This window comes from Neodiprion virginianus, chromosome 2, assembly GCF_021901495.1.
Source record: "Neodiprion virginianus isolate iyNeoVirg1 chromosome 2, iyNeoVirg1.1, whole genome shotgun sequence".
Taxonomy (NCBI): domain Eukaryota; kingdom Metazoa; phylum Arthropoda; class Insecta; order Hymenoptera; family Diprionidae; genus Neodiprion; species Neodiprion virginianus.
Window position 1 is genome coordinate 5,146,192 of NC_060878.1, and position 23,979 is coordinate 5,170,170.

At 40.0% G+C, this 23,979-nt stretch overlaps 1 protein-coding gene across 1 annotated transcript in view; it reads left to right on the top strand.

Annotated features, from left to right (window-relative positions):
• Positions 1 to 23,979, top strand: part of LOC124298915 (uncharacterized) — a 193,843-nt gene that overhangs the window by 18,531 nt on the left and 151,333 nt on the right. Inside the window, exon 2 of the mRNA XM_046751570.1 lies at positions 12,409 to 13,239. Within this exon, the coding sequence (XP_046607526.1) occupies positions 12,409 to 13,239 (831 nt within the window). The remainder of the gene's footprint in view (positions 1 to 12,408; positions 13,240 to 23,979) is intronic.

A 23,979-nucleotide genomic window follows, 5' to 3' on the forward strand; every position in this document is an offset into this window, starting at 1 on the left:
TCACGGAACTGAAAATCTTCGATCATACGGAATTTCGATTTTTCAGACTTTTAAATTTCCTCATTTTCCCACTTTCGTAACTCTTAGCTTTCGGCTTTCGAACCTTTGACGTTTCGTCAAAGATCGATTTCTTCGCTCAAATTTCCGCCATCAAAAAATCCCCTTTTAAAAATTATTCCATCCACCGATACGGCGTCGCAACTGCATTTATGACGAGTTTTTCACAACATCTTCCACACTGTTATTCAAAATCGGCATTAATACAGTTTCTAATCGCACACCGCGCACGCGTATTGCGCCTGGTTTGTTTACATCCATCGTCTAATTAGGCTCGTAATTACCTCGAGATTATTTCGAACGCTCTCTAGATCGGCGCGTGATAAATCTTGAAACGAATAACCCTCCTGTATCCGCCGATCTATGCCCCATTCGTACACAATACCCGTAAGAACCGAGATTCAGCCAACTCCACGCATACTCTTCGCCATTAGGGCTTAATGCGGGATTCGAGATTAAGCCAGGCTCTGGATTACACGCTCCGAGTTGTTGCGAACTGTTGTACGTCACCCTATACAGGGTGGTCCATTCGAGTCGACGCAGCGAAATATCTCGAGAACCAGCCGTTTTAGGGAAAGATTTTCGAAATAAAACTTTTCCGGTTCTAAGGGGGAAAAAACACCGTGCCGTCGTACTTTTGATTTGGTGGAGGTTTACAAGGTCATTCGGAGGTCAACATTGTTTTTATTTTAAATCGGACCGTGTACTTTTTTTTTTTTCACAGACTTGCATTTCGCATCATGCATTTTTCAAGGTAAATTTAATATTGCGAAAATGAGCAATAAATTACAATTAAAAAAAAAAAAAAAAAAAGAAACAATGTTTACCTACAAATGACTGGTTCTCGAGATATGTATTCTGCTGTGTCAACTTGAACGGATCACCCTGTATATACACACACACGCATATAAGGTAGACCCTTCGAGTTACAGACTCGCCGGGTAATCAATGATCACCGATCGGCCGTATATCGATCACTCCTGATGATCTATACGGAACAATGGATCACTGACATTCGTAAGATGTAACGCGTATGCCTGTAAGCAGTAGGTGTACACCGATCGGTTGTTAGAGTCCGGGGAGAATCGAAATCAGGCCTTTCGCTCCGCGATTTCTTACACGCGTCTAGCGGTAATGCTTTTTTTTTTATTTATTTTTATTTATTTTTACAATTTCTTTCTTATTTCCATACGGGATAGATTTTACGAGCGAGAAAAATCGGGTCCGGCTGTATCACGAGCGGATTTTTACAACGATTGAGGTTGTAATACAGCTGCGCACCGGTGCTTGGGATATTACAGGATTTGTACCGTGTAATTTATGGGTATTCAATTATGTCGGGGAGGAGATGTTTGAAAAGTAGTTCGCACTTCGATCTGACAATTTGATTACCATTAACCGGTAGGGTTATCTTTATCTAGCCTACGGTAATTCGTGCATTAAGTTTATACGGAAAAAAACTTGTAAACCAGATGCGTTCTAATGTACGAGATTCGTTCGCCGAGGGAAATTGATGTGGATATGGTAATATACGCGTATTCGTCTCTCTATGGGTCGGCAACTCGTGCGTCTTTATGCGTTATTTTACGCGTTAAAGGAAAGTGAACCAGCTTTTGCATAGCTGCCCATCCGTAATACACATTATTTACAATAAACGCAGCTCGCAGGAATTATAAACAAGTAGGTGCGCAATATCACGCGGATGCACCTTGGCTTGGAATCGCTTGTATGTTCATTTTACTCCTAGATTTCCCTTATAGTCGCGATACGCGCTTTATGGCAATTTCAGTAATTGAAATTATACTTTTTTAGATAGGTTACGTTTGTACCTCGGTACCGCAATCGCACTTTTTGTAACTTTGTTGATTATTGTTGTTGTGATTTTTATGTAACAAAATATACACGGTATATCACGTGTACGATGGTACAAGAACGTATAACGCGTCGAAGGGAGGAATTTTTAGAATTAGAAATCATTCATTGAGTTAAAAGATCTACTTTTTTAAGTCGAGAAAAAAAAATTGGCTTAAACTCACTTTTTTTTTTTTTTGGTGTAATATTATATTTTATTTCAATTCGTATTGAATCCGAACCGAATATAGCGTTAATTAATAAGCCGAACGATTTAGGTTTTAGTAAGTTACCAGAACTGGGAAAATGTCGAGGAAAACTGGGTCTTAGATCCTGGAATATCTGAAGATGTGATGGAATTTTTTTTTATTTTTCTTAAAAAAATTTGTGCCCAACCTGTTAAATAAGAGATCGAAATTTCATCTTCCTCTGTGTAATAATCGTTTTCTATGATCGTTGTTACACATGTTACTATAAAAATTGAAAAACTGAGAGGGACAAAAACGAAGTCAGACTGATTATTATTAAATTTGATAAAAAATTTCATGTAAATATTAAAAATATTAAGGGTTTGTTTTTCATTTTACGTTTAGGAACAAGTACGCAAATTGATCCTCGGTGCTCGATGCGCTTATAACTTTAGCACTCTTCGTTTTATACGTACCTATGCACGTACAATCTAAAGCGTCATCCATTGTTAACACGATGTTCAACCTTTCACCCATAGATGGCACCATTCGCTCGCCGTGGGAGCAGAGAGGAGTTCATTCTTTGATAATACAGCGAACTGACTGTAAGAAGATCCGAAAGTTATTTAAAAATTTAATAAACAGATTAAACCGAACATTCATATGTCGAATCATGTAATGTTTTTAAAGTTTAAGTTTAAGAAACCATTTGATTATATGATTTTTCATCTATCCGATGATTCGTGCTTTTTGTAATTTATTATGTGATTTCTTATATGTTTTATTTTATTTAGAAAGTGAATCGTGTAATAAATTACACGTATACGCTGAATATTTTTTTAAAAAATATTACATTATTTAAGAGATGAACATTTTCAGTAGGGTTATGATTAAATTGAGTAACGTTAACGTTGCATGGAATTGGATTAAATTATCGATTGAGTTGCGCAAGTAAGCGAGGAAGAAGAATACTTTCTTTGCTTTATCTCTTTTTTTTTTTTACATCATTTTTCTACTCAATACAGATTTTCGAAATTTAATTATCGATACCTACCAGCATTGCAAGTTATCTAAAATGAGAGCACTAAAGTTTGGTATTCAATTTTCTTTAATTATCTTGTTTCTTAAATTAATTCAAGTTTCGTCCAGTAAAATTACATACTTCGAAAGGTATGCGTTGTACGAAATTTGCGAAAGTAAAGAGGCGAGATGTCTTTATAATATGCATCGATGTATCCGTGCGATATTTAAAATCCTATTCGAGACCAGACGATCATCGTATAAAGGACTTGCAACTTATACGGTCAAAGTACAATAGCCTGGGTAGAATCGAGGTACATATGTACGATCTTTTGTAATACGATCAGCAGGTATATGAACTAGCGAAAGGATCGGGAATCGTGAAAAAAACCGTATCGATGTACCGTTTTTTTCTTCCTTTTTTTTTCCTCTTCTTCTCCTTCTCCTCTTTTTCTTCTCTCTCTCTCTCTCTCTCTAGTCTCGCCATCTCTGCAGTCTCTCGTCAAGAATTGTCGTTCCTTAAGAATTCATGTACCCGGTGTTGGCGAAAAAAGAAGAAAAAAAAAAATAAAAAAAAACAAACATACACGTAATATAATATCACGAAAATTCGTCGTACTTTACGTTTTATTGAAAATTTACGCAAGTATGTTTTTTTCATTTCTTTTCGTTTTATAATTTGAAATCTCAATTCATCGACTATTATACGCGTGTACGAAATACAGAATTATGAGCGGTTCTCGTTCGATAATTGTATCGAAATTTGGTGATCATTTGGTAAAAGTCTCATAGATCGATTGCTTCGAAATACGATGTTTTATTTAATATTGCGGTATCAGTTGCTGCCGTAAAAAAGAAAAAAAAAACAAAAAGTTTTGATTCTACATCTTCATTTATTAATTATAAAGTTTGCTTTAGTATTTTAAACATTGATAAATAACATCTGTCAATAAGAGTTTCGAATTTTGGTTCTAGATGTGAAATTTTGATTTCTTCCACGTAACTGATAAAAGAAGAAACAGTTTCATTAGATAAAGTGTGCTTTTTTAGAAACCAAACCGATATTTCGGATGTAAAGAAAAACGATCTATTTTCTCAAACACTTATCGTAAATAACAATTACAAAAAACGTCAGTTTCGCGTTTAAATTACTTTTCATCAAAAACTTGAATGTTGAACCGAAGTTTGTTCATTCGTTATTTACAACGAGTATTTGAGAAGATAGGTAATTTTTTCTTAAATTCCGAAATATCGTTCTTGTCTCTAGAAAAGCAAAAATTACCTAATAAAAATGTTTTTCCTTTTTTCTTTCCATTGGAATAAATAAAAATTCACACCATGTTTATATATTCACACGATACAGACACTTTGCTCCATACCTCGGCAACACCTTGTACAACCCGTGTTTACAATATCGCTGGTTCACGCCTTGCGGCAAACGTATAATAATTACAAAATCGGAACTTGAGAGCGTTTGAACACGACGCGACGCGATCGCGGTTTTGAGGTTGACGCGTATCGTAAAGATCTGCCAGCTGACCGTCGCGACGTCGGTTATTCATACCTACTCGAATGATTAAACAATCCCAACTAATTCTCTCGTCGACTATTGGTCGGCGGGAGGTTACGTACCCACCAATGCCTGAAAAATAATTCATACCCGTGTAAAAAAACTTCTCGTCGTCGGTTGCAGAGTCGCTCGCTGACGACGGCGGACGAGAACTTAAAGAGAGAGAGAGAGACGCGCAGGCGTCGAGACGTCGAGAAGCGATCGCATTGGTGTGGCCGAACTCGTCGGTGCTCCACCTTCGTAGTCGTCGAAAACGCGCAACCCTCGGAACCGGGATCAAACGGTGGTCGTTGGCCTACGTCGGAGGAGACGAAGGGCGGTTTTTCCGCCTTCACTCCTCCGCGTTTTCTTAGCTCAGAGGTTCGCGATAACGGAACGTCGATTAACGCGTGTGCAAAAAGTGCCGTCGACGTCGCTACGACGTAACGCGAAAACTGCCACCCCCTGTATTCCGAATTGCGCGTTTCAGTCTTGAGGGCGAATCGGGTCACTCAATAATCTCGCACCGTTCTCGTAAATCTAGACGTGAATTCGAAGATGCTTGCACGTGCCGAAGAAAATTATTTTCGTTTGATTATTCAATCATTCGTCTATTTATTGTTGATAAAATGTGTAGCGATTGAAAAGTGATCGATTACATGTTTGTCATGGATCTCGAAACCGGGGCTGCTGGATCGATCCGCCTTTTTGTTTCGTTCGTCGAAGTTTGTGGACGGTGGAATGAACGCGGATGATTTTTAAACGTTCAAGTTTCACGATCTTTCTCGCGTCAGACTGCGTGGGAATAAATTGGAGCAATTCTCTCGGGTATTTTCTTCGGGTACCGCGATTATCCTGCAGATCTGCAGTATTTCGACTGTGGGCTGAGGATTTATAAACGCAGAAACAGGATGAGTCACTTTGAGTGGAAATTACTACGCAGGAAGAAGGTATATGTAACAGATCGTGTATATGCCTACTTGTATAAATCTATGTATGCGTGAAGCAACGTTGCCCGCGTTTATGAATAATTATTTCATCCCACATTTATTTACGATGATAAAACGATAAAATTTCTTTGTTGAATATTATTTACAGTTATTGGTTCGTACGAATTATTACTCACGTTTTGTTTCCCGGTTCAGTTTTATGTTTTATCGAAACAGGATAAAGTACGGATGTGTTATTCCGTTTTGTATAGATTATACAGGAGAGGCAATTGACGTTTTATCTTTTTCTCCAGTATAGATTTCTTTCTTTGTTTTTATCGTGAATTACACGTATAATGCGTGTATCGAGGGGCGAGATTGAAAGTTCCGAAACCGCCTAATTCGGAATTATTTTGTGGCGAAACTTGAAGTAAAGATATCAAACTTTGAAGAAACGACAAAGTTTCGAATGGTCGGAAAACCTACGGGCTCAAAGTTCCGAAACGCAAGATTCTGACACTTTAAGTTACCACAGAGCAAAGTTCCGAAAAGTAAATTTCCGGTAGGGAAAAATTACGAAAGATAAAGTTTCGGATATTAAAATATAATCACACAGCGTAGTTTACTTAACAAGTGGGTGTAAAAAATGAGAAAAACCGAAAATCAGAATTACCAGGATTCCGAAGGTAAAAATATCGAACATCCAAAAAAAAAAAAAAGAAAAATCAAAGAGGTGAAATTTCGATGTTTCAGATTTTTAAACTTTCTAATCTTTGCCTTTTCGGAACTTTGCAGTTTAAGAACTTTGAGCCGTCGGGTTTCGGTCCGTTCGATGCTTTGATGTTTCGTCAAAGCTTAAGTTCTTTACTTACAGTTTTGCCACCAAAAAAATTGGGAGTTTACCACTTTCGGAAAATTTTAAATTCAGAATTTCAACCCTTCCCTGAGAGGAATTTTCTCGACCGCGAGTGATGATTATGATTCACAAACACTTTTCCCTGTAAAAGTTTTCGCCAATTTTTGTAAACCATGCAAGTTCTAATTATTTCACCCAATTCGAATTTACGGTGAAAATCGTTAACGATAGCGTGTAAATTGACTTGATTAACCGTCGCCTGCGGTCGATATATCGGCGTTACATTATTATTATACACTGTAAAAGTAATTCGGGATGCCCTCACACGTATTATTACCGAGGGACTTACGCACATAACTTACGGCTAAAATATATGGTGCCCGGTTAATAGAGTTGCAGAGCAAGTTGGTATTACATAATCCTACGCACCAATTCCACGTTTTTCCACTTGTTTATTTTTTCTTCTTTCTAATCGTTAACGTTCATCCGCGCCACGGCGGCTTAAATCTAACGTCGTTAATTTCAGTCAATGATCTTATGCGTGTATCTTTACATACACACGTTGTACGTATACTTGTATACTTTGGTATTTTAAACACAGCTGCTTGCGGCGCAAGCGATCGATTCAAAAAAACGTTCGAAACGTCGAGAGATCAAATTCGAGGGGGAAAAAAAAAGTTTCTCGGATTAATCGAAAGAATAATTCTTCGATTTTAGGAATAATCAATCTTTTCCAAATAGAGAAATAGTAGATTGAAATCGTTTTTAACATCTTCCTAGAAACTCTTTTCGCTTCGTTTATCGTAACTACAGTGTTTCAATCACCGAATTAAGAATCGGACGGCACGCGCATCTAAATGCATAATATAAATTCGTGCCAGATATCTACTTACACAACATTATATATGTATATATGCATATGTATATACATATATTAATATGCATACTTACACACGTAGGTAATAATTTTCAATTGACAGTAGTTAAATCAAACGACGAGATATCAGGTCACGTACTATTAAGAGCTTCCAGCTAATGCATAATTCGTATTAATAATACACAACGCGCATCACGTCCGTATTCGGTACTAACTATAATATAATACGTATAATGCCCAGATGACACTGTTTAACTGTTTAACAGTGCGACAACTTGCGCGTGGAGACGTCGTTTCTCGGTCTCTCTATGTATGTAATAATGTGATTGACAAATCAGAGCGAGGATTTCTGCATGGCTATGAATTGCGCGCTGTTGTATACCGGGACAATCTCTTGAAAGTTGAAAATCAACCGCGCATGCGCCAAATAGTTAAATCTCATTGGTCGGCGAAATCTTGTCTGCGATGCAGGCGGGCCAACCTACGCAAAATGTCTACGTTTCAATTTTCAAAGAGCATAAGCGTTAAATTCCGGCCGTTCTTTGAAGAATCAACTTTCCAACCCGATAACAAACGCTTCCATAAACTTTCCGAGTCACCGCCTCGATTATTTGAGATCCTAACCTCGAAAATTCGCATCAACTGCATCGCCGGCAGAAACGGTTTGACAGTCGATAAAACTCGCGCATGCGCGGTTGATTTTCAAGTTTCAAGAGATTCTCCCGGTATATGTAATAAACAGGATCAGTGAGAGTAATAATAAAAATTATTCTCACCATATATCATGTATACATATTAGCGATAATTTCGTCACCGTTTATTTGGTGTATATATTATATAAGGCCCGATTTTTAAACTTTCTACATGGGTATAATTTCACGGTGTATAACTCCGGGTCACGCGATATCCAGGAAAGGTGGAAATGGGTTGAGGAACAGGAAACGAGCCGGTTAGGTAGGTCAGGAAATACACGCTTTTTTTCCTTCTCAAGGATCCGTTGGTATTTTTATACTGTAAACCTCGGTTTTCGTTTTTGCTTCTTTGGGAATAACTTTTTTGACGTATTTCATAAAAAAAATTGCAAGCTTATGCACTGGGTGTATAATAAATACACAGTATCTGAAAGCAGTTCAAAAATCATCCTGCGCACTGTGCAATCCTGCATAGGTTCCTGAATAGCGATTCTTTTGCTTATTTATTACACGATGCATATTTGGGATAAATCGTTGCTTCGCACCTTTAGGAATGTATGAAATTTAGTAAACCATGATAAAAAAAATATAGTCTTATCTTGAAAAACCAACTCCTTGATAGTCGTTCCAAAATTGCGAGTTTGTGATTTTCTTACCTAACGTTTCGTTACGTCAACGTTACTAACTTTGGCCTCATGCTTATTATTGTATACTTGCTTTTAACAGCGCATCGCTGTTATAGGAGGCATCGTTTCACGCGGCTATCGATTTCTGTATGAATACATACTGTACTCATACATATAGGTGTATATACCTATATACATATAACGTGTACGTGGGCAGAGTGATCCTCCCTCTTATTTCCCCTCTTCGTCGACGATTCCCCTCGCGAAAATTTTCCAATCGAACTTGAATGGCAACGGTATTGATGTCGTCGCTATGAAGCGCCCCAAAAGGTTATACGATTCGTAAAATTGATTCATGGCTGACAACGTCAACTCAAATTCATTTCACGTATTGAGCAGTTCTTGCGTATCGGTAAAACAATTATTATACATACTACAATAAAATTAATGGTGAAAAATTTTGTTGCCATTTATGTGAATGGTTAAAAATTGAAGTGATAATCAATAAAATTCTGATATTTAATTGAACTGGGTGTTGAAATTCCGGTAATTATAGCACGGAATTTAAAGAACACATCACGTAATAAGCGTAATACTCGGGAAACTGGGACGCAGTTATTCACAGTACTAATTGTGATGAACGGTGCATCTGAGTTTCATTTTATTAATTAATTTTTATTAGGCTTCCACGTGCTGTACGAGGACTCCGTCTCATGTATGGGTGATCGTTGAATGAACTTTAAGCGTGGCTTGGTTGGAATCGACGTGTAGTAAGTGCGTCACACAAATATAAACTAGGTGGTGTGCAGAGGACGAAGCAGAGGAGTGAGATCGGGCCCTAATGGCACTGTCAACACTTTTTACTTCGCTTTTTACGGCCTTGCCTACGCCCACGTGCCACCGCTCTTTATACATCCAAGTAAATAACCCCGCAGCGTTTCATTGCTCCCCTATACTCGACCAGCCCACCCTGATCGTTGCGACAAGGTCCGATCCGTTCTTTCTCTGGGTTAGCTTCTTGCTTTTTACTGCCTTTTTCGCATCCCGCAATGGTCGTTGAACTATGCAGTGAGTGACGAAAGTTACAGGTTCCGCAAGAGTTGGAAGACCTTCAATCGAACCGCTAGAAACCAACGTCGACTATCTTCTACTCGATGGTTGACGAAGTTCCAACTTTTCTGAATAAAGTCATTTGCTGAGTGGTTGCATTTTTCTTTACCATTTTTTTTTTTGCAAGGTTTCATGTATGTGCGAAAGTCGAGAAAACGCGATGCCGTTATAAGGAACAATTCCGTCTGCATCTGGGGTATCGAGAAAACGAACGAGAGAATGGAATACCAACGGTAAATGGCTAATTGAATATACGTCTTGTCAGGTATAAAACTGCCCTCGTTGTCAGAGGTATACACTCCGCAAGTCGTATGTGGTTGTATAAGTGCACGGTGAACTGGGTCAGTCGAAGGGATCGATAGGTGGAATCTGTTTGTCTGGTGACTGGTACGGTGACGCCCATAATGCATTGCTTTGCCTCGGTTCGTAACAGGTGGAGGGTAAAAATTACAGCACCACGCAACAAGGTAAAAGTGGAAGCCTGCCAACAAGGAACGCCGGCGATAACCTTCGGTTAATCGTGTCAGGAGAAGATTTTTACGGTTCGAAGATTTGACGATGATGGAACGAGGAGCCAAAAGCTACAAGTGTACGTTTAAATCAGAGTTCAAGGTGGAAATATACGAATCCAAAACTATGCATCGATCCTTTGTTTAAAGTTCCTACTTGGGTATGGTTGTCGAGAAGAGAGAAGTAGGCAAAGGACGAAATGAAAGTAAGGAGGAACGGAAAAGAAAATTAGAAATTGCCCTGGAGTTGATCAACGGTCATCTACTGATGATGAATCGAACTCGGTATCAGTCGATCGAGCAAAAGATTCGTTTCTTAAAAAAAAAAAAAAGAATCTCGCAACGAATCTGATCGAGCAGTAAATTCTGAGCGGAGGTGAAGTCTCAGCTCCGCTGTTGTTGGATACATTGCCGGTGTGTGCGTCCTGGTTGGATTGATTTCTTTTTCCATCACTGGATCACACGGTGTGTCCGTCTGTTCTTGGCGGTGTCAGAACCGCTCTGCTATCTTAGCAGGTGGTCGCTCACTTTGCGGATTGGAATTATCGTTGGCTGACAACTCGTCGTCGATGACGGGTAACGAACGATTTTCTATCTCTGTATATTCTTGTTCCCCTTTTCTTTTTCTTTCTTTACAACTACGAACAAAGCTTGGACAGGCACAGATTGAAATATCCTCGTAACTGGTTTCTCTGGGTTGAAAGATTACCTCAACCCGATTCTCGAAGTCCTCGAAGATATTTCGAGACTTGAGCTCCTGGGCTCCCGTTTCCTTCGCCCCATCACGCCCCGATCGATGAATCTCTCATTTCCTATGTTTTTAACGGGACCGGAACCGCTTCGCCTCGCCTCCGCTTCGATACCAAACTCATTGATTTTTGGTCCCACGCACTGCCGACAGCGAGTCAAAGAGAGAAAAAAGAAGTCAACCGCTGCCAGCACGCACGGCTTATGGTACACATATACTTAGGTTTACCTACCTACCTTTGCCCAGAATGTATTACGCCGTAACTCTATACCTCTTCTTATCTCTCGCGACAAACTGAAATTGTAAATTCGCAATGATCCCTATCGATAATGATCGAGTCAGGAGAAACTCTCGGTGTACTCGGATGGTTTCGAATTACATCAAGTCGCACGTCGCAGTAGGTACCTACAGTATATAGTACCTGTCATCGTGCTCCCATATACTTCTCCATAAAAACAACTCGATTCCTCAAAAATATGTACCGTTCGATCCCTTTCACTTGGCGACGATGACTGATGGAAGATCGAATTTTTTGAACGTTAACGGTTACTCGAAGTCGAAAGGTATATCACGGGCTTGAAGTTGGTAACGTTACATTAACGATGCATGTTTAGGAAAATCCTTACTTCGCAACCTTAGGATTGTCTGAAATTCAACCAGTCAATCAAACCAAAGGAGACATGTTCATATTTTGAAAAACCTACTCCTTGGAAGTCGTTCTAAAATTGTGCAACGATTTATTCCATGATGTTTCGTTACGTTAACGTTACTAACTTCAACATGGTGATGTATTCCCATCGGCGGTCCTCAGATCAGTTTGAAATCTCCTCCCTTGACTATTATTCGTCCATAGATCGATCTTGTGCTTGCAATTATCATCGATGATAGCTCCAATGCACTTTTTCACACCTTGTGATCCTTTGCGTCACAATTCCAGCTGTTTGTGGTACGTTACTTATTAGTTTCCTAGGGCAACCCAGAAGTGCACCACGTCGAGTATGTCAGCGGCTGCGTTCTGCGTATCTATGATGCGGATGTCTGTGTAATATTTCGCGCGAATGTAATCGCAGCAGGTACTGCCATCACGTCGTTCATCATCGCACGGTCGAGATTTCATCTATTTTCTACAATCTATACGCGTATATCTATACTGTTGCTGCATCATGTGCCAAGTTGAAAAGTTTTCTAGTACTTGTATACAGCTTGAGTACCTACTCGGTACACTCTACCTATCGGAAGATGAAAGTTGGCATGAATCTGTCGGACCATGCGTCGATTACCGCCGGTGCCTATCTCCAATTACTGATCGACATTTCTCAACTTCCGCGAATTCAAATCGCTGCCGACGCGTTTAAACGACCCAATACTAACGGACGAATCGCTTTCGGTGTTTCAGGTGAATCCGGCCGAGCGTCAGGCCCCGGAAAAGGAGGAAACCTGGACCTTGGCGTCGGAGAATCATCACCAGGAGACGGTGGATGAAAAGAAAGGGGCATCGCACTCGGTGGTCACGCCCTGCGATTACGAGCCTAATCTACCGCGTAGCCACGAAACCCGAAAGAGCAAGACCAAAAGGGTGAAGAATTATTTGAGGAAAAAGTGCAAGGACGCTCTTTCCAAGTCAGAGGATGCGGCAGGAGCCGAGAAACGAAGGGACCAGAAGTGCACCTCTTGGTACGTCGACGAAAAATGTAGCGAGGAGGAATTCATGCGCGATCATTTGGACTCTTCGTCTCTTGATCGAACCGCCGATCGCCGAGTCTGCGAATCGGTTGAAAAAATCCAATCCAGAGGGAGCAGATCTTCGCTCTACGAGGACGCTACCGACGTCTTATTGGCCCAGGATGAAAACGTCCTCGCCGTTCCTTCCGTGAATTCTCAGGAAACATCCCGTGGGTTGAAACCTCTTCCAGCCTCATCTGCGGAGACTCTAGTTTCGGATGGTGTTAACCTACATTGTGTTCTCGACAAGTGCGAATCCAGTGACACTTTAGTGCCTGAATTATTGTCAACGGAAACTACGATCGTTGTCGCGAAGTATTCTTCTAGTCGCAAGAGTAATGACAGTTCTGCGATTGAATGTGGTGCCGATTGTGATGCGGCTACGTTTTGCGAGAGTCCCGATGAAGACGTACCTCGAGATCGAACCAATCGTAACAACGAAGCGGAAGTTGTTGCACCCTCTTCTCTCAGCATCGGTGAACCCGTTCAGCATTTGATACTCGGGGTGAGTTTACTTTTCATTTAGTTATTCAAGTTAAGGACCTTGAAGTGTTGAGTAGAAAAAAAAATGCGAATGGTTGGGAAAGTTCTGCAAAAAATTTGGTGACAATGTTTTTAACTTCGAGGTGACTGAACGCGTTGAGAGAAAATTAATATTTTTCAACTTATGGAATGATTTTGAACGCGGTGTATTCGCTAAATTTCAGTATAATGTTTTGATCTATTAAACTTGACTACATTTTAGACAGTTCTAAAATTACTAAATTGGGATTCTTTCGAAAAACTTATCGTTACATTAACTTTGTGAATTTTAACCTCATAATAACACATCGAAGTTGAACTTTTCTATACTTTTGTCAACTCTTGAAATAGGTACATTTGGAAGATGAAACAATTGGGTTTGACTTGTTATAACTTGGAAAATTGATAGAGTATTGGTGAAAATTTATTTATAAATGTGTGGTATTCGGTATAATAACAACGAAGAGTTTCCAAAAAAAATATATGTATACATACATATATATATATATATATAAACGTATTCACATTTTTCAAATCTCACGCCATCAAAGTCATTCTGAAGTTGCAGAATAGTGATTTTTTCATTCAACTTTCGATCGTTACTGCAACTTTAACCTCATGGCACAGCAGGGTCAGATCGGACTCGACGTCTGGTTAAGTAAGACGTATCTGTAGGTAGAAATACACGCATATACCTACACCTTTGGGAGAGTATGTGTCGTGGTAGAGAGAGAGAGAGAGCAACGAAGACGAATAGAAAGAGAAGAAAGAGAGGAGGAGAAGGTGGAGGGTGTGTATGGGAATCACGGGTCGTGCTCATTAATTATATCGGACTGATCTATTGGGATCAGAGTATAGGCTAATAGGCTAATAGCCTGAAACTCAACTCTGTATTCACTTTCCTGTCTCCGGTTATCTAGCTGCAGCGCGGTGAGTGTCTCTTGGATATATTACACTTACTTGGTGAAGAAAAATAAAAAAAAAAAAAAATTCCCTCGCCGTGTGTATCGCGACGACGACGACGTTTGTCGTCGACGATTGTCTGACGTAAGTTAACTATTCGTAGGTGTTTTGTGTGTACAACGTACACGTATACGTATGTACGTATGTATGCAAACGGCGCAACGCCGCAGCGTTAAACTTTTTCGTCCCACGCCACAGTTTTATTAACTCGTGACACGCTCTTGATTAAAATCTATCGAACTAACCAGACTAAACAATACCCCATATCCTACTTACCAGTAATATCGATACATCCGCACGATCTTATACCACCCACCCACCGACCAACCCGCAATGCGGGTTATACAGCCAATCTAATCGCATGCCGCGTGCATGCACGTTATTCCCGTTTCAAGTCACCTTGTTAAATCTATAACACGGCATATAATACCAATTATTTTAACGCAAACCTAGCCTATTGGAATATATATATATATATGTATATATATACCTATTCTTCGATGCGGATATATGCAATTGACGACAATTATCCCCTTGTATTACGTACACGATCATTTTCCTTCAAGTAGTTTCGTGTTATTTTGTTTGGACTCGTTTTTTATTTATTTTTTTTTTTTTTAAACTCCGTCAAAAATTCGTTATTACGAAATATAAGCATGTATCCAGTGAAATGTTAATCTGGTGTAATTCATTTTAACTGCGAAGTCTTTGAACGTTTCTTAGTTATAAAATCTCGTTATCAATCACCGGCTTTTTCGTGTCACGATATTTTCGCAAAGGAATGGAAAGGCTTATTAATCGTTTTGGTTTTTTTTTTTTTTTTTCATTTTATTTTTGCAAATTCCAAGTGAAATTATTCGTAGAGAAAAAAAAACTTGTTCCTTTAAGCAACTGTTGCGGTAACTAAAATTATCCATACCTAGAGATCTGTTATATTATATACCGATATGAAAGGCGCACGTGTACTAGAGGTGTTATGTAATAATTTTCAGAGTTTTACATACGTGTACATAACGTGATATATGCTTACCTGTCTATCGGACTTTCTCGACTGATGATCGGGTGAAGCTGCCATGCAGGAACGATTTTAATGCAGTTCGCTGTGAGCATAGTGATCGTTTCTGTCAGCAAACTGACAGATTTATAGTTCGCATCACGCGTGCGCGCGCGCGCTTCGCTAACAGCAGCAAATCAACAACGCCAGTATATACGTACACATGCATATATATGTATAAAGATTTGGGATTTATCGTGAAAAACAAAATTCATCTAACGCACACGCAGAACCGTTTTTTACTGTGTGAGAAATACGAGAGCGCAAGTACATATATAAGGTATAATTCACGTCGCGAAAGGGAATCTCTGCAACAGAAGAGACTGTATTCTGCTCAGAATGCAAAATAAGAATATGAAGCAAAAAAAAAATACAAATAAAGTGACCAAAAAATAAATGGATTCCGCGAGACCAAAGTCTGGAAAATAATTCCTTTGCAGCGAAGTTCTTCAATTCTCGCCTCGAACGCTTCAGAGAGCGATGCGGGGTGTAATTAGCGCGAGAGTAGCGCAGTGGAGCGCAGAGCGAACGGAGGAGGCGAATCAACGCAAAATGAGCAAATGCCAAACGCTTTCCGCGTGAGTGAAAAGAAAATCGCCCAAGGTTGTTAATGCAGGCGTCGATAACGACGCGCACACGCGTTTTGCTTTCACGCACGCGCTTTATACTTGATGGCCATTAGCGTTACACTCAGAGATGGTATAATTTTCACGCGTATTCTTCTCTGGACTGACCATGTTGGTGATGTTGGACTTGGTACACTTGATAAACAAACAGCCTTCTTCGGTGGACACGCACCGAAATTAAATCTCTTCACCATCGAGCCGCATAACCAGTCAGCCATAAATCACCAGCACCCACCGTTGAGGAGTATGGATTATCCATCGTACACTACTGGAACCAACAGAGTAGAGCAACGTTGGCACATCACTAAAGGCCACACATGAAGCTGAAACTCGGACCTCGGTATTTTCGTAACGTATCTCTGACGGATTCCTTCAAGTCAAGTGATGTGTTCTATCTCAGAACAGCAGGGTACCACAGAAGCCCTGGAAGTCATGTAGGAATATTTTGATCAAATGTCAAAAGCTTCGTCGTTCACCAGATTTGGAGGTGCCGGTCAAGAATCTAACCTTGAGATTCATTTCCTTCGTGATTCACAATCGGATGAGCTGTATCAGAGATGTGCACTTACGATTTCTTATTGATTGGAAAAGAATGAACCGAGGATGATTTTTACCCTGAAAAGAAAGTAGTTCATCATCATTCATCAGAGAAACGTAGGTATAGGATAACCCTGCGTAATGTAAAAGTGGCGTGACTTTAGGGACCGAGTAAGAGGAGCGACTTTGCAAGGATGATGTAACGATCCTGAACACCCCTAAGAAATGACTAATGCGTACCCGATGACGTGTAATAACGGATCCAATTAAAATTTCGTTCGAGGGATAAGCGTGCGTACAAGTTGATCGTACGTAACGTATATCAATGCGGGTACGCATTGTTAACCACGCGATAATCAATAACAAGGTACGAAACTACAGGGCCGGAGTTTTTTTTTTTTTGTTGTGTGTCAGTACAAATGTATGAACACACAAATGTTACCATCATCCGCAATAGCCACTCGTCCATGAGGAGTCGGCTACACGCATGGTACACGAAACTCTCGTATCCTAAACTCGAATGCCTGCCGGTATAAACGCGTACATAGAGATCCGGAGATAAGCGCGGATATGGACGAGACCAGGGGATACAACACGTGTATAGATATATATTACTAGCCTCTTTTGACGGACGCGTGTCACGGCGGTACCACATGTGGCGATCGTCAGAATTATTGAAATTGAACACCATATCGTGCCGCCTCGCATGCTATCCTCGCTCAATTTCACCGCATGATCTTTCAACCTCCGTTCTCTTCGTTGTTCGTCATGCGATATCGCTCTGTTGTTAGCCCTGGTTAACCGAAGCATCCCCCTCCCCCTGTCATATCGTTCATTTCATCCTTAATCCAACGTCTGATCATCAGACCAACAGAAGTTCTCTGCTAGCAGACTCACCCAAAAACTTCAGTGCATAACGATAGTAAAAGATGTGTTGTACCAAAAGGGAAGGACAATATTTACACCTGTTGAACAGTGTGTAGATTTGCCAAGTGATGTTTGGCACCGAACGGTGGAGTTCATTAAATCGGTACTAGACAGGCTGGTGCGGGTGATGAACATCGACTGCATGCTGGGTGTGAGATGAAGAAGAAGAAGACGAATAAGCTCGATGAAATGGAACGAGCTAGGGTGTGAATATAAACTTACCGTCGCCGCAATGTCTGATAGATGAAAATCGTCGTTATATGGTACGTGCTGCATACTACTTAACGGCGGAGAAAGTGGTCGGCGGGTAGGCGAGGGTAACCATAACGATGGTCTGTCGGTGATATTGGATCGAGTGGGACTGCACGTTGCAATTCAATGCGAAGGGGGCGAGTTTAGATCATCGACGTACCGCATAGGTATATCTATACATGTCGGTATGTGTAGTAGAGGAGACATCGTGTGGTGCCGGTTATCATGCCGGATTAGGTCACGTTTCCGGTAATTAATGGCTCACGTCATCTCTATACTCGATCGGGAATTACACAGATCGTTTGTTCGATCGTATAGATCGTCCTCCTCCTCAGGACTTCGATGTCGTCGTTCGTTCGTTTTCTGTTTATATTTTACTACCAGCTATTTCCACCGTCGAGCATGAAATGGACAATGAAGAACTTACCTATATGGCACTTGTGATCCTCGCTCCTGCATATGGGGCTGCGTGGCGTATCGTATGCGCTCTCAACTCTTGCGCCTTACCATTATATCCACCTATAACCCTATTCGTCGAGAGGAGGACTATTCGTTTCCTTATACACATTTAACGACTTATGGGCGCACGTGAAGTTTATGTTTCGTACGCGATTCTATCGTGTCGCGCAGACTCGAATTTCTTCTCATCTTCATTCCATTGCTGGTACTATCAATACCGTATGGTTAGCTTTGTTACTTTTAGCCTCATATTACTTGTACAACTGACCGAACACCTCAACGTTAAGTAGGTAATACTTAAGCTTTTTATCCAATTGCTGGATAATTTTGGCTAGTATAAACGAGGGTTGAGATTCGAGCATGTTATTGAAACGACTCTAAGATCCGTGGTGGTAGTTTTAAATTCCAACTCTTTGAATATACGTATAGTTTAACGAATACGACGATACTCTTCAGATTATGATTTTACACGTCGATTCAAGCGACCGGTTCACTTACAATCAAACAATTCGAAAGGATTTTCAAAATCCTATTCCATTTATTTAACCGCAGTTGTTGACTTTCAAAATTGGTAACCGTTGATTTTCGCTCTACCGTATCGGCATATCCTGACGGTGCTGCAGCACATCAATGCTCGACGTCGTACAACTCCTAAAGGCCGGGGTGCAGTGGTTAGGTTTTTGCCTCAAGCCGTACACGAAGAAAGGTAATAAATAATGAGGCAATCCGGGGAAATGAAGGCAGCGGCACAAGCGGGAGCAGCGGCAGCGGCATCGCGTCGTGACGCTCGGAGGTGAGATGACCCGTGACCTCCTCTTCGCTCACCCCAGTCTCTGATCTCAGCCCAACTAAGACCCAGCCTATGGTGCATAGGTATGAGCCTACCTCGACTGGCAATCAGCCGAGGCATGCCTGCCTCGCGCGGAAATTTTTACTCCCTTTAGGAGCGAGAACCTCGCCTAGAACCATGCTCTATCCACCACACCATGGGGACACGGAGAAATCGGTTTGGTAATTAACTCCATCCCTGTGATATTATCTCTTGCGAGACTTACTCCGCTGTTTCATCCGGTCATGCCGAAGGTAAAAGTCTCGGCTCGGCGGGGTTGGGAAATAAGGATCTTTGGTACAAAATTGATGTTTTGTGAATCTGGCGAATCGTCACTTTCAACAGACGGTGTTGAAGTTAGTAGTTGCGTTATCGTAACGAAAGATTGGAACTTTATTATCTTAGAATGACTTTGAACGAATTATGATTTCGAAACATGACGAACGTCTCGTATTTTATTACAATTTTCATAAATTTCAGACAATTCCAAAGTCGTGAAATAATGATTTTTGCCTCAATACATGAATCGTTCCAATAACGTTACCAACTTTAACATGATACTTTCAGTCGATAGTGTAATATGTAACCAATTTTAATCTCGTGTTTCAAGTCTGTCCAAACTTTTCTTTCTTCATACTATTAGCATCATGTAGTCGATTGTTTTTTTAAACGTACCGTACATCGTTTTCATAATATAATGCGATGAAGCTTAGCTCTTAATTCATCCGTAGAGCTATCCAGATGGATCATAATTCTGCACGGTTGCATTAGCGTTTCATTCAGAAATCCAGTGAAAGGAAGGAATAAGAAATTGCAGAACGATAACACGGGTTTAAGCACTTTGTGTCGTCGCGTGGGAGGATTCAGGGTGTAATGGAGTTCTCGGGCGTTGTATTCACAGTTTGTGCAACGTCTGGTATAAGTATAAGTGGCGAAGAGGAATTTGCACACTCAAGATTGGAGTCAGCGGACAGACCCCTGGCAATTACGCTCGGGATAGTACAAGGTATTATACGTACATATATGTACGGTAAGGTACACGTACAAGCGAGAAACCGCGATGCATGGATATATCGCGGATTGTAAACGGCGATAAGTGAGACACGGGAAAGTCAAGAGGGATAATTGCGACGATGTGGGTTAAAACCTCACTCGCTCGCACGCTCGCCGTTTCATTCGCCTTGGGACTCGACGCCCGACTGACTTCAAACGTCGTTCGTTTCTTACCACGGCGACTTGACAGCCGGTTGTAATCGCGAACTTTAACCGTCGACGGCACGCCGATCTTCCATTCTCGTCGCCTTTACCTCCATTCCACTCACTCGCTCTTCGCATCATCGTCCCGACGATGTATCCTGGTCCTTCGTCCTCTTTCTACATGAATATCATACGCCTGTGTGACATTGACGCTGTGACTATCGTAGGGACGAAAACCATTCCAAGGACTCGTATACTTGCCGACGAAGCTGAAGTTCGTAGCCAAACGTGTTAAACTTTTATTGGAAATGGAAATATGAAGTTCAGATTTAAACCAGAAATCAAACTCTATGAAAGCATCGGGCATTCAAGGTTTGTCGCAAAATTTTCATTCTTCGACTTTACCACCTTATTCCAACGAACGTTACAACGTTTTACTGCTAATTCTGGCTGCCGGCTTCAGCGTCGTTGCTTGGTGGGTGAAGGATGGTCGTGACGGGTGTAACTCACACCTTATGTATACACCGGTAGCCTTGCAAAGGTTAATCGCCAAAGCCGAGGAAATTCGAAATGAAAGATGCCAGGATGCTCGCCGGATGACGGGTCAATTTCTCGTCGAGACGAGATGCGAGGTTATACAGGTACGATGTGCTTTCGTCGAGGTCAGTCGGGGTCAAAGGTCAGTCGGCGCGGGATGATGAGTCGGGAAAGTTTCGGAATATACCCGCTCGTAGCATGGCTGCTAGTGTAACGAGATGGATTACACCGGTCAAAACGAATTTTCAGTCTGGGTTTTACGATAGATGATGTCAAATAGATAAAAATTTGTTTTTTTTTTCCCCCTCTAGAAACCAGAAAGATATTTTGGATTTTAAGAAATATTACCCATGTTTTCTCAAACATTTGTTGCAAATAACAATGAAATGAAGTTCAATTTTGCGTTTAATTCACTTTTATTCTGAAATAATGATTGATAATAAACTGCAAACGTCTAAAAGAATTGATAAACAAAGTTTAAATATAAATATTTTTCGTACTTTATCTATTTTCGCATGGACTTTCTCGTGTCAACTCCCAAACGTAATCATCCATCATGCTGTAATTACACTGAAATTTATTTACATAAGTAGAAGCTCAATTAAATTTTTTTTTTTTTTTTTTTCTGTTTATCCGCGTCATTCAAGTTCTTCGTACCATTTTTGAGAACCCCTTTAGCCATCTTCTCAGATTTATATCGCACGCTTTGAATCATCCACTTTTTTCCAAGTCTCTTGCAATATTTTTTCTCTTTCTTGTTACATCTTTAAAACCGTTCTTCCGAGTTACGCAAAAATCGTCCCACTATGTTTACTACCATAAACAGATACGACGAACCGTTTTAAAGTTTCGCTTTAAGGTACCGCTCTCGGCGCGCTATCATCGTGTATTCTTTTCTATCATGTAAGCAATTCGTCCGGGTTACAGTTACAACGATATTCATACAACGGTTCATCATATGTGTTTTCTTAGCTCACGCAGATCTCGACTCTGGCAAACTACACCGTATCATCCTTTCCACTTTTTTTTCCCCTCTCTTTTTCAAAGACTCACTTCTACGGTCGAATGAATTGGCTAGGTGGGAAGAACAAACTGGACAATGGTCGTAAAATGTTGCCGCCTTGCTTCATTCGGTACAAGAAATTGAAATTTTGACTTTCAGTGATCCTTTTTCCCCATGTTCTTTGTTGGGATCCTTTAAACGTACCATGTAAATGTAATATGTATGTATATATATATATATATATGTCTTTATCGATTCAGGTACTTTTCGCTTCTCACATCGACTGTTTTAGAAGATTACGTAGACGCATTTATGCTGTAGCCGTTTATAGACAGAGTTCTAGAAGAATCGTGTTGGGTTCTTACAGTCGTAATATCGGATATCTCATGACGGGTGCGGCGCAAGAAGGAAGATTTCACGACTCCAGGTTAAAAACCGTCATAAACGTGCCTTACCGTCGCCTCGGTCCCGTCGGTGTAATGAAATGGAAGACAAAAATGGCCCGATAGAAAATAAAACGGACAATTTATATCTCCCGCGCTCTTTACGCGTCTCGCATCTTTTCCCTTTACGTACAATGTGTAAAACCTTCAACGATCACCAATTATCGGCAACTAATTTCATCCTGAATAATTTTCAGCAGTTTGCAATTTCTTTTATAGCATCCATTGCAGATCCACTTTAAATACAACGCCCCACTCTAACTGCCGAAAAAAAAAAAAAAAAATTTCAAATTGGAGCACTTAATTTTTTCGGGTATTCTTACACTACAGGACCAACTGGATATTGTTTTCATGACCCTAAAATATTGTTTAAGCCAAGAGAAATCGTATTTTCCAAAGTCCCAGTGTGGTGTTACCCCTTCATTTAATTACGTTTTCAAACTTTTTAAGGCAAACACTTGGAAATAGAAAATTCTCTCGAGGGGAAAACAGTCGGGTTCAAGGCAATGCGCGTGCGTCTGCCGACCGGAGGAAATTCGAAGACGTAGGCGAGGCTTAGACCTCGACGGCGCATAAATTACCGGGCGTACTCGCAGCCACCCAAGGCGCATTTCTTCAACCTTCTCGCCGCGCTATCAGCAAGCTTTTATTCGTAACTGGAATATTAATCAAGAAACTTGACGTACACTTTATACCAAGCGCCCCAGCTCTTCTTCCTGAATGCCTGAATGGGTTTCAGTTCAAGCTGATCGTTAATAATATTCCCGATTATTTAAGGACGCATGTCGGGATTTACATGTGGTTAGGTGTAAATATGTCGAAACAAAAATATCTACAAACTGTGATTTCAATATTGCAGGTGAATTAAATAATACTAGTGACCTGTGAATTTTTGCATTGTTTTTTTTTTTTTTTAATTTTTTTGAAAAAACATCGATTTTTTACTGTAAATAGCTTGTTATACAAAACTTTAATTCGCACCTTGGGGTCGTTCGTAAACTAAAACTTTTTTATCAAGAATTTCGTAACTTGAAAGTTTGAAAATGTGATAAAATTTTTTAGCACTTTAAAATTAAAAATTCAATGTTGCGACCTTTTTATCTTGTAAAAGACAGGAATGCCAAAAAAACACAACAGTAACAACAACAACAACTTCAAGACAAAATACTAGATTGTTTCGTTACAGCAAGCAATTTTCGGTTGGGGGCTTCAACGACCCCAAAGTGCCAGCTAAAGTTTAATAAAGCAAGGTATTTAGAGTTTCAATATTCAATAAAGAATTCAATGTTTTTTTTTTTTATAAAAAAATAAAAATTCTCTGTATTTAATTTCGTATAAAATGAATTCATTGATTTTTCTGAATATCTATGAATTTTTTTGAAATTTTCGGTGATTTTGAATAATTCCATTTTCCAAAATTTTCCAACCCTCCATTTGTGAAACTATTCGTTCCTTGCCTCTAAAACTTCTTCAGTGTAATGCATAACCATTTACGAAAATATATCCAAAAATTCAGGACTTCCGATCTAGCATGTTTATCAAAATTTTTTAAATTCTCGAAAACAGGTGTTTTTTTTTTTTTACAAAATCGCCGAAATTCCAAAAGAATTCATAGCTATTCAGAAAAAATTAATGAATTCATTTTATATGAAGTTTCAAAAATTTCACTAAAGATATGTTGAAGAAATTTTTGTTCAAACACTTTATTAAAAACGTTTTGACATCATTATTATTATTGAAAAGAAATTATCTTATCAACTTGGTTACGACTGATTTTTTCTTTAGACCTTTATCTCATCGCGAAGTGTTCAATACTCTCACCCGAGACTCTCTTTTTCTTGGTACTATCCGTCCGATAAAACCTTAAACCTCCATCAGGTGTAGTTTCAAATATCA